This window comes from Oncorhynchus nerka, linkage group LG6 (genome assembly GCF_034236695.1).
Source record: "Oncorhynchus nerka isolate Pitt River linkage group LG6, Oner_Uvic_2.0, whole genome shotgun sequence".
NCBI classification, from domain to species: Eukaryota; Metazoa; Chordata; class Actinopteri; order Salmoniformes; family Salmonidae; genus Oncorhynchus; species Oncorhynchus nerka.
The window spans coordinates 61943326-61957552 of record NC_088401.1 but is presented as its reverse complement, the minus strand read 5'-3'; the positions used below and the strand labels follow the sequence as shown (position 1 = coordinate 61957552).

General features: G+C 39.7%; 1 protein-coding gene across 1 annotated transcript in view; it reads right to left on the bottom strand.

Annotated features, from left to right (window-relative positions):
- The window catches only part of si:dkey-237h12.3 (teneurin-3), a 172077-nt gene that overhangs the window by 81729 nt on the left and 76121 nt on the right, over positions 1–14227 (bottom strand). Inside the window, exon 4 of the mRNA XM_065019761.1 lies at positions 9501–9729. Within this exon, the coding sequence (XP_064875833.1) occupies positions 9501–9729 (229 nt within the window). The remainder of the gene's footprint in view (positions 1–9500; positions 9730–14227) is intronic.

The following is a 14227-nucleotide window of genomic DNA, read 5'->3' as shown; positions in this document are numbered from 1 at the left end:
ACATGTTAAGGGGGAGCAATGATGTCTGCAGCTAGGTGTAAGAAGCAGGGGTGTAGGTCATCAGGGCCAGGGGATTTTTGTCCATCAATTTCTTTCAAGGCTTTACACACTTCGGAAACAGGGAAGGATGAAAAGGAGAATCTGGTGAAGGAGTGCACAGGGGTGTCAGGTAATTTCATAGGGGGCTTAATTATACCTTTTCAAATAAACTGCTTGCATCTAAAAAATGTTGATTCAAGGATTTCAGAATGGAGGTTCTCTCAGTTACAATCAGTGTGTCTACCAACAATTGTTTGGGAAGCGGTGTATCTTTGTTCCACTCCAAACTTATGACTACTTGCCAAAATTTGGATGGATTTTTTAAATGATCTGAAGTAGATTTCAGGTAGTGGTCTGCTTTCAATTTACGGATCATAGCCACCCCCATATTTCGAAGATGTTTAAAAGCCATCAAATCATCTACCGAACCAGTCCGTCTTGCTTTAGCCCACATAGCATTTTGATCCCTTATGATTTTAGTAAGTTTCTTAGTAAACCAATGGATTTCTCTGCCCTTAATCCTGAATTCTTTTAAAGGGGAACTTTACTGTGAAAATTATGCGTTAGATCACTAAAATCCACTGTAACACAAAGCTGCCTTTTGGCACACATTTTCTGTTGAATAAAATGGCAAAATGTTGAAAAGCAGTATTGCAGTATTGTGTTCTGAATATTAACTTGGCTAACAGACTGCCTGCTAACAGTGGTGGGTAAAATGAAATGCTTTTGGAAATGATTACCAAACACAGTGGCGTGATAAACGTCTGCGGCTATACACACAGGATGATCGTCTGTAATCAATTAGAAGGAGTGTGACGAAATGAAGCACATTTACTATGCTAATCCTGGCAGCTCTATTGATGTGTGTGTGTGCATGCCTCTGTGTGTGTGTGTGTGTGTGTGTGTGTGTGTGTGTGTGTGTGTGTGTGTGTGTGTGTGTGTGTGTGTGTGTGTGTGTGTGCATGCGTGCATGAGCGTGTACGTCTCTTTGAAATGGCCATCGCACAAAAGTAATAGCAAGAGCCGGGTTCCATTGCTCAACTCACTTCCTCGTCATCAGTTTGACATTTGAAACACTTGAGGAGGACAAAAGACAAAACATACAGTGTGTAGATTTGGACCTGAGCTAAGCCCTTCTGCACATCAGAAACAATGAGCACAAACACCCTTTGACTATGTAATCTGCCTATTAGCCATCATATTGTTAGCATTAGCATTTCAAGGTAAAATGATGGAATAATACGTCTCTTTAATCCATGACCAAGACAGCCTACCGATGTGGCAGGCACCTAAGTCCATCTCTCTCTCCCATTTCTTTCTCACTGTCCCTCCCACTATTTTTCTCTCTCGTCCTATCAGTATCTCTCCCTTCCTCTATTTTTTCTCCCTCTTTCGGACTCTTGCTCCCTTCTTCTTTTTTAGCTCTCCCTATCTCTGTTTCACTCTTTTTCTTCACCCCCACCTCCCCTCCCCCCTCTCCCGCTATCCTATGGAACCACCTGCCCTCTCAGCAGGGGAACTGGTAGCAGGTGCTAACCTAGTGCAGCAGCACGCATCTGTGTGACAGTATTTCAGGGGGCAGCCCCCTGGTGTTTCTGGGCCATGGTGCAGAGATCAGAGTGGCGCCATTTTGAGATGCTTCCCCACTGCGCCCGGGCTGCTGCACATAACCAAGTAATGTTGTTTGATCCGCTTTAAGACATGAAAGTGTTGTTTTGAGTACTTGGGAGATGTGTGCATCACGGTCACAACATGAGAGATGGATGATCTGTTGTTGATTTTTAATGATAATCATTTAACCACATTCTAATTAAGTATTTACTAATGCAGTTCATGTACAGTACACAAATTATTTTCATAGGTTTAAAAAATATATATCTGGAAGAATTTCCCATAGATGGCAGAGACCTACTCTCTATTCTTTCAGGAGTAAGGCACCCATCCTGACATTCTATCGTTGCATGATTTTAGACTCCAGACATAATTTCATTTTACGAGCAGACTCCCCTGACAGGTGAATCTGATGAGGGCCGACAGACCATTTATAACAGTAGCGCGTGGAACCACAAACGTTGAAGCTGTGTAATAATAGCCGTTTCAAATGCTCTTTATTGAATATGTGTGACAGAGAGTTTAACTGGATTCCACAGGAAGCACAAGACAGCCTAACTGCACCGTATTGAGAACAGTACTTATAGTATATCTGGTATAAATGTATTATAAACCAATTTTACACATTTGGTTCATTTTTAAAACTAATCTGGGAGTGCACCACATTTAAAGGATAATGACCTGGGCGACTTTCCTCTCGAGGCCAATAGCAATTCACACATAAATGGGATTCAGTGGCACCTTTGTATAACACTAATTGAAAATATGTGTATTTCTATAGAGGCGAGTGTTAAAAAGTGGAACCGGAGTGGTTGATTGAAAGCCCTCCACACACTTATGAGAAGTGAATGTATCCATAGTGGTAGAGAACAGTCCGGAACAGAACAGAGGAGGTAATAACAGGGTTATATTGGCAACTAATTGAGCACTTTATATCGAAGAGTTGGAGTGTTCTCAGCATGGATTGGAACAAAAGCTTGAGTGAAATAATTTCTGAAGAATATCTATTCAGTTAGGAAACCTTCATTTCTCACTTTGAAAGTAGTAATTCGATTTAATTCAAAGGGCGGCTAAAAGCCTAAAACTCTTCCAGATTTTGCTAGTTTTATGTCAAGTAAATGTCAATTAATTTGGAAATTGTTTTAAGTTGGGTATTTTTGCTTGAGAGTCAGAATATTTCACTCCCTGTTATGGACTGAGGTTGTTGAATCCCTTAAAAGATCAACAAATTGAATACAAAGCAGGGATACTGAAATATAACATGGAGGTGTAAAAAAATAAGGAAGCAGGTGACAGCTGATATCATATAACATCAGCTGTTTTGAATAGTTATGCATGTCTGCTTTGCGCACTCAATATTGGAACATGACAAAAATAAATGCACAGAAGTGACCAGTACATTAGGCATTTCAGGAAATGATAGTCAGTCTATTACCTTTTGACAACACAGACAGCTCTAAATGAACCCTAATGACTGTACACTCCATTGTACACTGCATTGAGAATATCTATATAGAGAGAGACTTGTGAAATGGGAGTCTAATAAAAATACATAATGGGGCCCATACATTTCCTCTTGGATAAACACATTAGTAATTGGATGCAGCTTTTCAATAAGTTAAAAGAACTGTTCGTTATGAATGTAAGAAGGAACGGTGCCAAATTAGAATGCAAATGCTTTGAAGACCACATTTGTAAAGGGGCAATCTGCAGTTGCTACATCCATTCTTGGACGTACAGTACCAGTCAAAAGTTTGGAAACATCTACTCATTCCAGGGTTTTTCTTAATTGTTTTACTATTTTTTACATTGTAGAATAATAGTGAAGACATCAAACTATGAAATAACACATATGGAATCATGTAGTAACCAAAACACTGTAAATAAATAAATAGAAATATATTTGAGATTTTTCAAAGTAGCCACCCTTTGCCTTGATGACATCTTTGCACAGATTTGGCATTCTCTCAACCAGCTTCATGAGGTAGTCAACTGGAATGCATTTCAATGAACAGGTGTGCCTTGTTCAAAGTTAATTTGTGTAATTCTATTCCCTCATAATGCGTTTCGGACAATCAGTTGTGTTGTGACAAGGCAGGGGTGGTATAGACAAGATAGCCCTATTTGGTAAAAGACCAAGTACATATTATGGCAAGAACAGCTCAAATAAGCAAAGAGAAATGACAGTCCATCATTACTTTGAGACATGAAGGTCAGTCAATGCGGAACATTGAAAGTATGAAACTTTGGAAGTATCTTCAAGTGCAGTCGCAAAAACCACCAAGAGCTATGGGAAACTGGCTCTCATGAGGACCACCACAGGAAAGGAACACACAGAGTTACCTCTGCTGCAGAGGATAAGTTCATTAGAGTTAACTGCACCTCAGATTGCAGCCCAAATAAATGCTTCGCAGAGTTCAAGTAACAGACACATCTCAACATCAACTGTTCAGAGGAGACTGCGTGAATCAGGCCTTCATTTTTATTTTTTTAAATTTCACCTTTATTATCATTGAATTTCTGCAAAGAAACCACTACTAAAGGACACCAATAATAAGAATAAAATTGCTTGGGCCATGAGCAACATGAGCAATGGACATTAGACCGGTGGAAATCTGTCCTTTGGTTTGATTAGTCAGAATTTGAGATTTTTGGTTCCAACCACAGAGTCTTCGTGAGACGCACAGTAGGTGAACAGATTATCACCTAATGTGTGGTTCCCACCATGAAGCGTGTAGGAAGAGGTGTGACGGTGTGGGGGTGCTTTGCTGGTGACACTGTTGGTGATTTATTTAGACTTCAAGGTACACTTAACCAGCATGGCTACCACAGTATACGCCATCCCATCTGGTTTAGGCTTATTGGGAATATCATTGTGTTTTTCAACAGGACAATGACCCAACACATCTTCAGGATGTGTAAGGGCTATTTGACCAAGAAGGAGAGTGATGGAGTGCTGCATCAGATGACCTGGCCTCCACAATCATCTGCCCTCAACCCAATTGAGATGGTTTGGGATGAGTTGGACTGCAGAGTGAAGGAAAAGAAACCAACAAGTGCTCAGCATATGTGGGAACCCCTTCAAGACTGTTGGAAAAGCATTCCAGGTGAAGCTGGTTGAGAGAATGCCAAATCTGTGCAAAGCTGTCATCAAGGCAAAGGGTTTACTTTAAAGAATATTACATTTATTTTGATTTGTTTAACACTCTTTTGGTTACTACATGATTCCATATGTGCTATTTCATAGTTTTGATGTCTTCACTTTTTTCTAGAATGTAGAAAATTTTTAAAATAAAGAAAAACCCTGGAATGACTTTTGACTGTTACTGTGTAAATTATTGATATGTACCCATTAAATTCCTCATGAACTTAGTTCAACTGTCGTACCCCAAATATTAGCTTGTTTACGCCAATGTTTGTAAACAAATTAAATGTACGCTAACACTGTAAAGCCTCAAAACATGGTTAAAAACTATAATTGTGATATCATGATGGTCAGTCCTTGCATCCACAGCTCTGTCTATGAATTTGAGAGCGGTTACATTTCTCCAGCACCATCCCTCAGCTTTTTATCGAAACGGGGCAGGGAAACACTTAGTTATTGCTTCAACCACTGATTGCCGCTTTAATGAGGGCTGTAGTATGATTCATTCATTCTAATTAATCATAACATCAGCTAGTGTGGTAAGTCATTGTGGTTGTTCTATACTTGAAGCCATACTAAAGTTATAGTACAATGGGTAGAAGGAGGCAGGTTCCAAATGCATGCAAATGATAAAACCCCTGACCCTTGTTTGTCCCATTGCATTAGTTATCACCATGAGTTGAACAGAGAAAATACGTGATATGATTTCTGTAGGCATCTCTTTGCCAGTTAACAGAACCAAAACCAGCATGCTGAATGCCTAATATATGTTATCTGGTGTACTTGTTTGCATTGAACAACCTAGTAGTTTACTGGACAAGCATAGTTATACTCGTAGCTAAGGCCGTCCCATCTGCCCCCTGAGGTTACCATGACGCCTGGTTCCTTCTCACAGCGAGGCACTTGCTTTAGAGTACAGCGTGCTGCAGATAGTAATTTCTATACCTGGGTGATGATAGGTGTGTACATATTGTTTTGTCAATACCAGCAAGGCAGTCAAGGTTACAGTGATGTTAGTATTCAATTGCCGTGTCTTCCCCAGCTTGGATGAACAAATGCTGCATAACCCAATTGATTTGGTCCTATCATGATAGTGTCTTACTACATGCTGCTAAAGAAAAACGTCAAGGCCCAAATGTATCTAGGATGTGTAAGAGTACTCTGAGCCCAGGAAACATCCGGCTGGAAAGGATTCATCCACCTGTGTCAATTTGAAGTAGAACGTGATATACTTTCCTGGAACGGTATGGACATTTTGAAACCCCTTTATGGTTTGGAAATAAATAACACTGATGTTTTTTTCTCACGGGGGAAATGCTAGACAAAGACTCTTATGACAAAGTAGCTTCCTGTGCAGGGCATCTTCAACTGAAAAAAAATAATCTATTTAGACCGAAGTGCCTTCTTGTAAGTTACATCAATCTGATTTCAGGCTGGCAAGCCTCTGGAAACCTGTGCTCTTCCATTACCATTATGCCAAACCGCTTTGGATCGTATCAAATGTTGCGAATGATCCATCTCATATTTCCTTTCACCTCAAACGTTTGCTGGTGCTCTAAACTGATTAACTGAACTGATGAGGCAAAGTCCTAGCAGAGGCCCTCTAACCAACGCTTATTGTTGATGAACTATGAATGATTAGTAATTAGTGATAGTGCATTAGTTGAAGGGATTATGTCCAGAGGTAAGATTGTATTTGTGAGAGATATAAAATGATTTCTTCATGCAATGTACATTGTCCATTTGGTTTCTTTGAGAAATAGAACAGACTCACCTAGTTGACATACTTTTAATGCAGTGGGCTAAATCAGGGTCACTTTGAAGCTGTGTTTGAAATTCCATACAAACATACTGTATACTACATACCTAATGAGTATACAATACATACTATATACTATTAGTTAATTTTAGTAACGTAAACTCACCCCATTCCGTACAAATGTGCGCAACCGCGACATTCAAACGAGGCTGCAAAGTAAACCAATGGGACTACTGACTTCAAAATATGGGGTGTGAACTACGCTTCTATTCAAGCGTTGATCGACATGGTAATCGCTCTATAGTATTGGAGAAAAGTTGAAAAAACGGACCCTCCGTTACATCGTGACGTGTCATGCCGTAACGTACAGCAACTATTTCTGTCTTATAATCTCTCTCCACCAGGTGTAGCACTTCTGTCATCGTTTAAAAACAAGAAATGGACAGTGACGGGGGTAAGGAGGGGGATACCTAGTAATTTTTTTGCGTCATCACTGCAAGCAATCATGACTCTCAAAGCCGCTATTTACTTCTGAAAATCACTTTAGCACTGCCCGAAAAACCCGATGCAAATTCGACACAAAACTTCAAATAGGTATGTAATGACACATTATATAAACTCTTTATAGTGTTTTATTGACATTTTAGAGGCGATAAGGTGATAAATTGGACAGATCGAATGAAAAAAAGCAGTTTTCCCACATCCTCTCTCCTTCTCACTATCACGCATTAGTTTTGCTTCCCCACCCGCCATTTTTAAAAAGACCCGACAGAGCTCATTGCCTTCTTGAATCATGCAGCGTAGAGGTCTCGGCATGAATTTTGTTGGAAAGGGGAGAAATTGTGCTTTACAATGGTATTGACATTCCAGTTGATCTGGAAGTATAACGTTTTTTGAGCGCTAAAATAAGGTCAATTGTACGGACCAAGGCGATGTACAAAAGTGAGTGAGTTGACGTTATACCCTAAACGAATGGTATCCTTTCAGTTGAGCATACTAGCGCTGTGCCTGTCTACCAGAAATTGATGCTGTTGCTATGCAACCTCTTGCTAGCTTGTTAGCATAAAAAATTACGAGCTAGACATTTTATGACTTTGGGTGTGTTCTTAAATTCAATCTGGAGTGCCAGAGTGCGCTCAGAATGTGCTCTGGGCATTCATAAATTCAGAGCGTTGTCAGATTGTCCATTTGTAAATCAGAGCGTTTTGCTCTCTGATCGTTCAGTGTACACTGTACGCTCTGGCCGATGAGTCGGGTTGATTCGAGTGTTTTGACCTTACAATGGCAGTCAAGCATCCAAGCTAACTGGCTAACGTTGGCTAGCTTGCTAGCTACTTTCAGACACAAATGAGAGAACACATCATTCTAACCATTTTACTCGCCCTAGCAGAGCTGGTTAGGCTGTTTTTATGTCATCCAGAGTGTTTGTGACTGTAACTGCGCTGCTGGGAAGTTATTCTGCACTCTCGTACACTCAAAGGAAAGTGCTCTGAAAATGGAGTAGGTAGCCAGAGCAAATTTACGAAAGCACCCGAAAGTCCATTGAGAAACGCAAAACGACTATACCACTTTGCTAAACTATGAATGACGGGAATAATCAAGTCAATGAACACTGGATAGTTAGTTAGATAGCATATAGTTAATATACTGGCAAGTTTGATGTATTAGTAGCCAACTAACGTTAGGTAGCTAGCTAACATACTGCTGTAATGATATGCTATGTGGTTCGTAAGGATAGGGTAGCTAGCAAATTGTCAGTCAACATAACATGAAAGTTAACTTATTTGAAAAGTCATTACTTTATTACATTTGTCATAATTAGTTAAAGCTATGAATTTGTATCCGCTCCCGTTTGGACTTCTATTTTCTGCCATTTTCTTCAAATCTGAAAACAATATGAAACCATAACCATTTCCTGAAGAATTTCACTATGGGCCCTTAATAGGACATAAATATTGTCCACTGCTTGTAAACTTCGTATTTTGTCGAATGTAGTATGACATCCGGGAACTTTCGGCATACTAACTTTATCCATACTATGACCAATAAGCATACCATATACTCAATTTATGTCACAAATAGTATGGTTATTGCGGTTAGTATGAGTATTCGAACACAGCTAGAGTGCTTCCTGGTAGTCTTTAACAAATCTACTTTGAAACCATAGTATACACCTCACACACATGGTTATGGGCTATAAAAAAATAAGACACCTGTACCATGTCAGATATAGAGTTTAAATGTATTCCATTTTTGTTTGCATTCCAATATTACACTTTATATACATCACAGAAGACTGAAAAATAACAAAACCGTTTGACATAGAAACACCGATTTATTAATTATGAAAAAATATTAATACAATTCCACCCATGAGGCCACTAGTCATTTTACTGTAGGAAAGGGCTACCCATGACAAGGAGACCAACAGTTCCACTGAGATGCACCAGAAGACACATGGAGAAATGTACATTCAGATTGTAACAAACCAACCTATTTCTTCGCTTAAAGGGAAACGTCACCATTTTTCAACTTCATATTCATCAATATATGTACAATTTGGTGCGTTTCTATGTTTTGTAGTAAAAGGAAGATAAGTGTTTCATCGGTGTGCATCATGTAATTTTGACCAATTGCGAGAAAGCATTGCCTACTAATTGTTTACTAATTGGTTGATGATGTCATTGGAAACCCTTATCTTCCTATTTTTACTACAAAACCTAGAAATGTGTCTTTCTCACATATGTGCTGGAGATGAGAGGAATATGATGTCGAAGATTTTTTTTACATTTCCCTTTAACGTACATGTAGATATGACGCTTTCATCGGGAATACTGATCTTGCAGATGAGTCATTCCCGAAAGGTGCGATTGGTCATCATATCCCCAGGTGTATTGGATGTCACAAACTGTCACAAACCCTCCAGGTGCATTGTGGGTCACTCACCTGCTCTCCAAGGCCACATTGCTGCCCAGGACCCAGCTGTCCTGCAGCTGGACACATTCTGCTGCGCTCTGTAACTCGGCCACCAGGCCAGCCGAGGGGGGAGGGCTTGGGCTCCTCTGATTGGCCAGCGAGCCGCGGCTCAACGAAGTAATGGACGGGTGGTGTTTGTGGTGAGGGGGAGGGGCTGGTGGTAGAGGAGGCGGGCCTTGTTGACTCGACAGTTGGGCTCCTGTTCAAAGGGAAACAGAAATAGACTGTAAGCACATATGAGAACACCTGAATGTAAAACCAAAGAAGTATAGTACACCTGCTTGGCATTGCATTGGGTTGCTACTATCTTGTGGGGGAGTTGCTTGCAATAAACTGGTGATTAAGCTGTGGTTATCTGACAAACCAAGAAAAGTAAATGCAACCTAAAATTGCTCTTCAAATGCATGAGATGCTATAGCAATAAAAAAATATTGATAATTATGGCAAACACCAACTGGCTGAATGTTGGGTTCTTTAACCCAGAAGGTCATTTATAGAGACAGCTGTTTCTTTATGGGAGCTTAACAGGATGTTTCACGTTTGATTACAGCCCGAAAAGACTCTCAAATAACTAATGACCAGAACATCCATTAGAGCGCTCAGAGAACAGGTTTTCCAATTTCACACAAAGCTGTGTAATTGGCCCCCGGAATGACACGTCGTGATTATCTATCCATCTTCAACGCTAAGAGGTAAACCTACAATGCTGACATTTCTGATTTGCTCTTGTAAATTCCAAATGGAGGTGGGTTTTTTAAGGGTTAGGGCAATCTTTGAGATAATTGAAAAAGTCAGGACTTTTCTTGAACTATGTCATCTGCATTAACAGCATGCTTTGATAGGGTAAACAGCTGGATATGAATTTGGATTTTGGCACAATCCTTGTTACATGCTGGATGTCCTAATGGTCACCTAATGGTATGCCGATGTTTCTACTTGTCATTTCGCTGACGGCAGCCCTAGAGAAAGACCCAGAAACAATATGACAAGTTAAGGCCAGTAACATGGACTGTGCTAAAATAATATGACAAGAGTGAAGGCCAAAAATAACAACTTTGTTTGAAGGACATCATGCATTGTTTCAGTGAGGCTGCCTCTTTAGTGGCTATGCAAATTGTCCCTGTCAGTGTGCCTTTGCCTCTCACTGCACACCTGTCAACACGAAGCAAACCTCCAGCAGCTGACAAACAACCCCTACGTCGCTTCTGCAAGGCTGAGGAAATGTATGCGTGTCATTCAGAAATAATTTTCTACAGGAATTATTTCTCAGCTGTATAATTCATTACGGACTCGGGGCCTATGGGAAGGGCAGGCAACAGTTGACATGACAGTGTCCTATTTCAGGGTTATAACCTATGTAGATATTGTTATAATACTGTGTGTACTGAGACACATTATGAGTTAAATCAACATAGTCAAACTTTTCATGTAAAAGTAATACATTATTTATAAAAAATGTTTTTAAACCTTTATTTAACTAGGCAAGTCAGTTAAGAACAAATGATTATTTACAATGATGGCCTACAATGTTAGAAGTTCCAGGAGGGAACATCCATAGCAGGGTGTAATACATGTTATTGTGTGTTAAATCTTCAAGGGGAAGGAGGGTTACCGACATGTTTTAATAGGGCACAGACAATTTTGTTCAGTTTCAAATTCCTCAAAACTCACCCAATGAATGGCATCAAACACATGTTCTAACATCAAACACAACATAAACAGCATGTGAAGTGACAACCATTTTAACCATCTTAAAACGTCAAATCCAAAAACCCTTCAAAGTTACTTTTCAGATAGTGAAATAATAATTTCATAAGCTTGTATGAATATTGCATAGTGTGAGCTGTGGGTGAAACGTCTGAACCGTTGATCTGCTATGGTGACCCTGTAATGGTCTATTGTCTTTTGTCTAGAAATATCCTATGTTAGGAACAACACTACACTTTCAATGGTTTATAGTTAAGAAAGGTTTGATGTATTTCTACTAGTTAATGTTTATTGGACTTGTGAGTTAGGTTGAGATAAGCTTTACACAAATCCATTGTTATTACAATATTGTATGTATCATACTGTAGCAGCCCTTTCAACCAAATTGTATGTTAATGTAAATGATCAAAACATCTCATTTGAGCTCAATAAAATCTTGAAACTATGGAAATGCCTCTATCTTCATGAGTTCACCTTGTGGGGTCAAATGTCGATTAGCAAAGATATTGACTGGCTCATTGTACTGCCTCAAGGTTTAATGAAGACATACAATTGGTTACAGTGGTTGTTGTCCCATCAAGTTACGCACAGGATGACTACGTGGGAACATGATTACATTACATAATGAAATCATCTTCTTGTACTTGGATATTAGAATACTTGATAAATAAGATAACCCTTTACATACAAATTAGAACACTTCGACTTGGTAGAGTCCATCTGCATATCTAAATCTAAATATCTAAGCATTTGAGATGCCATATTTTTTCACTATTTATCTTGCTTTGGTAATAGATATTTAATATATTGGGTGGCCAGACATATATGAAGTGGGAATTTCTGCACTTTCTAAACATTCACTTTTTATAAATGTATTTGGTGCTGAGACAAAGGTCAACATCTTTACATTAATTTAATAGATAGTAATTGCACATCTCATGTGATCTCCACACCTCATCAAGTCCAATGTCAACTGCACCGTGATGCTGGTAAGCAATCAAACCAATTGGCACCGGTGTGCTTCATCATTAATTGCCACCCATGCGCCAGTGAGTGTGGTGGGAGAGAGAGCGCCTTGCAAATGTTCTCGCATGTGCATGTGAGAGGATATGCACACGAATGCATGTGTTCAAGAGTGTGAAACAATGATTCTCTGAGACAGCTTGCCATTCTCTTACACCAAAACACAGGCAATTAACCTGATATTTTAAGAGCGACGAGCCCTGGGATGAAACAGCTGTGTGTTTTCTGGGGCTATGATTTGAAATCAGATCAAGACAGATGCCTCCCTTCCATAACTCCTCAATGTCATCGTGTCATTGTCTCCGTCAGACGAGATGCTTTAATTAAAGGCCCTTTTTGATTAATACTGCATGCTGGCTGCTGAAACGACAACCTCATTCAGATCTTAATGGCGCCTGCGATATCTATCAAACGCCGGGTTTATGAAGCGTCTATGCTTTCACAATAATGTCTCTCAAAGCGGAATTCCCTTTGGTGCGTTTTTAATTCTTGGTTTTTAGAAGAATGTGTTTGCGCTTATTCATCAGGAACCCTTTTGGGAATTGGACCGACAGGTTTTTGCATCTCTTTGTGTCTATGTGTGTTACTTTCCTTTCGACTCCCATCGTCACGTTGCACAATTTAGGATTTACAATCAGTCAGTGAAAAAAGCAAGCGGTTTTAAGGTTTCGTTAAGAACATTACATTCTTAAAGACGATTACCATTAACCTCTACAAAATCCATCAGTACAGCTGCTGTTCGATGTCTGATCCATTCTCAACGGCTAAGAGTCCCTTGGCTGTTAGCTGGATTTGTCTTGATCTTTCTCTATCTTGCAATCCCTGGAAAGTCTGCTTCAATGGCTTTCTCAGGTATTCCCTCTTCTGAAATATCTCCTCGTGATTAGTCCATTGGTTCTGAATACAGAGTACAATATTTGACATAGCACCAGGCGACAATTAAAAGCTGTTTTGCAGAACAACAACAATCTGAGGACTATAAGCTTGGACAGAATGGTAAAAGGCGTTTAAAAATGTGCAAAAACTGCAAAGGTCTTCAGACACTTAAGTGTCTATTAAGTGATGGAAGCAACTGATAATGGCTATGAAACGGCATTCACTTGGACTATTTAGTCCTTCACCATTATGAAAATTGTAGGATATCATCACCATTCCATTGGAAAAAAAGAGCAGGAAGTTCCATTGTGTCAGTTCAGGGATCTTGATCCACCATTTCATAGCTAGTGAATAATTATGAACATCCCCAGCCTAGAATAATCTCTTTACAGAGTCTTCTGTTTTAGTCACTATAAGCACTATTGTGTCAATTATCACTTTTAAGTGTGTGATCAGGCTGCATGTATTACTATCCTGTCTCTGGTTGGACGATCGGTTAGCTTTAGCAGAGCTCTGTAGTGGAGGCGGCAGCTCAGACTCATATTGGATGGCCTAGGGGAGTGCAGTCAACCCTGCTGGGATACAGAACCATTAGAACCACCTTCCTGGTGACTTTTAGGAAATTCTTCAGCAAAGAGAAGGGTTGTATCTTTGAACTATAAGGGCCTGAGGTTCAGGGGAGCTCCTTTTGAATTCCCTCAAACTTCCTCCTACCTTACCCTGTCAAACACACCAGCCCTCTCCTTACCCAGCTTCTCATCACATCAAAGAACTCTTACATTCCCCCAATTCATCTCACTACAGAAGGCCAGGGTAACATTTCAATATGACATAATTATTAGTATGAGGGTGTAAAGAAAGATACTATAATGATTATAAACATGGTCATCATGATGAAATGTTGAACATTCAATAACATACTTCAGTGGGTCTCCCTGTCTCCCTGACTAAACATGACAATTTACAGATCACCAAAACAATCATCACTACTAGCTGTTGCTACAGACATGTATTGCAATTACAAGTTGTAGTTATTCATAAGTAGCTGGGATAAGCCAACTAGCAAGCTGTTAGTCTCATGTTGACAGCTA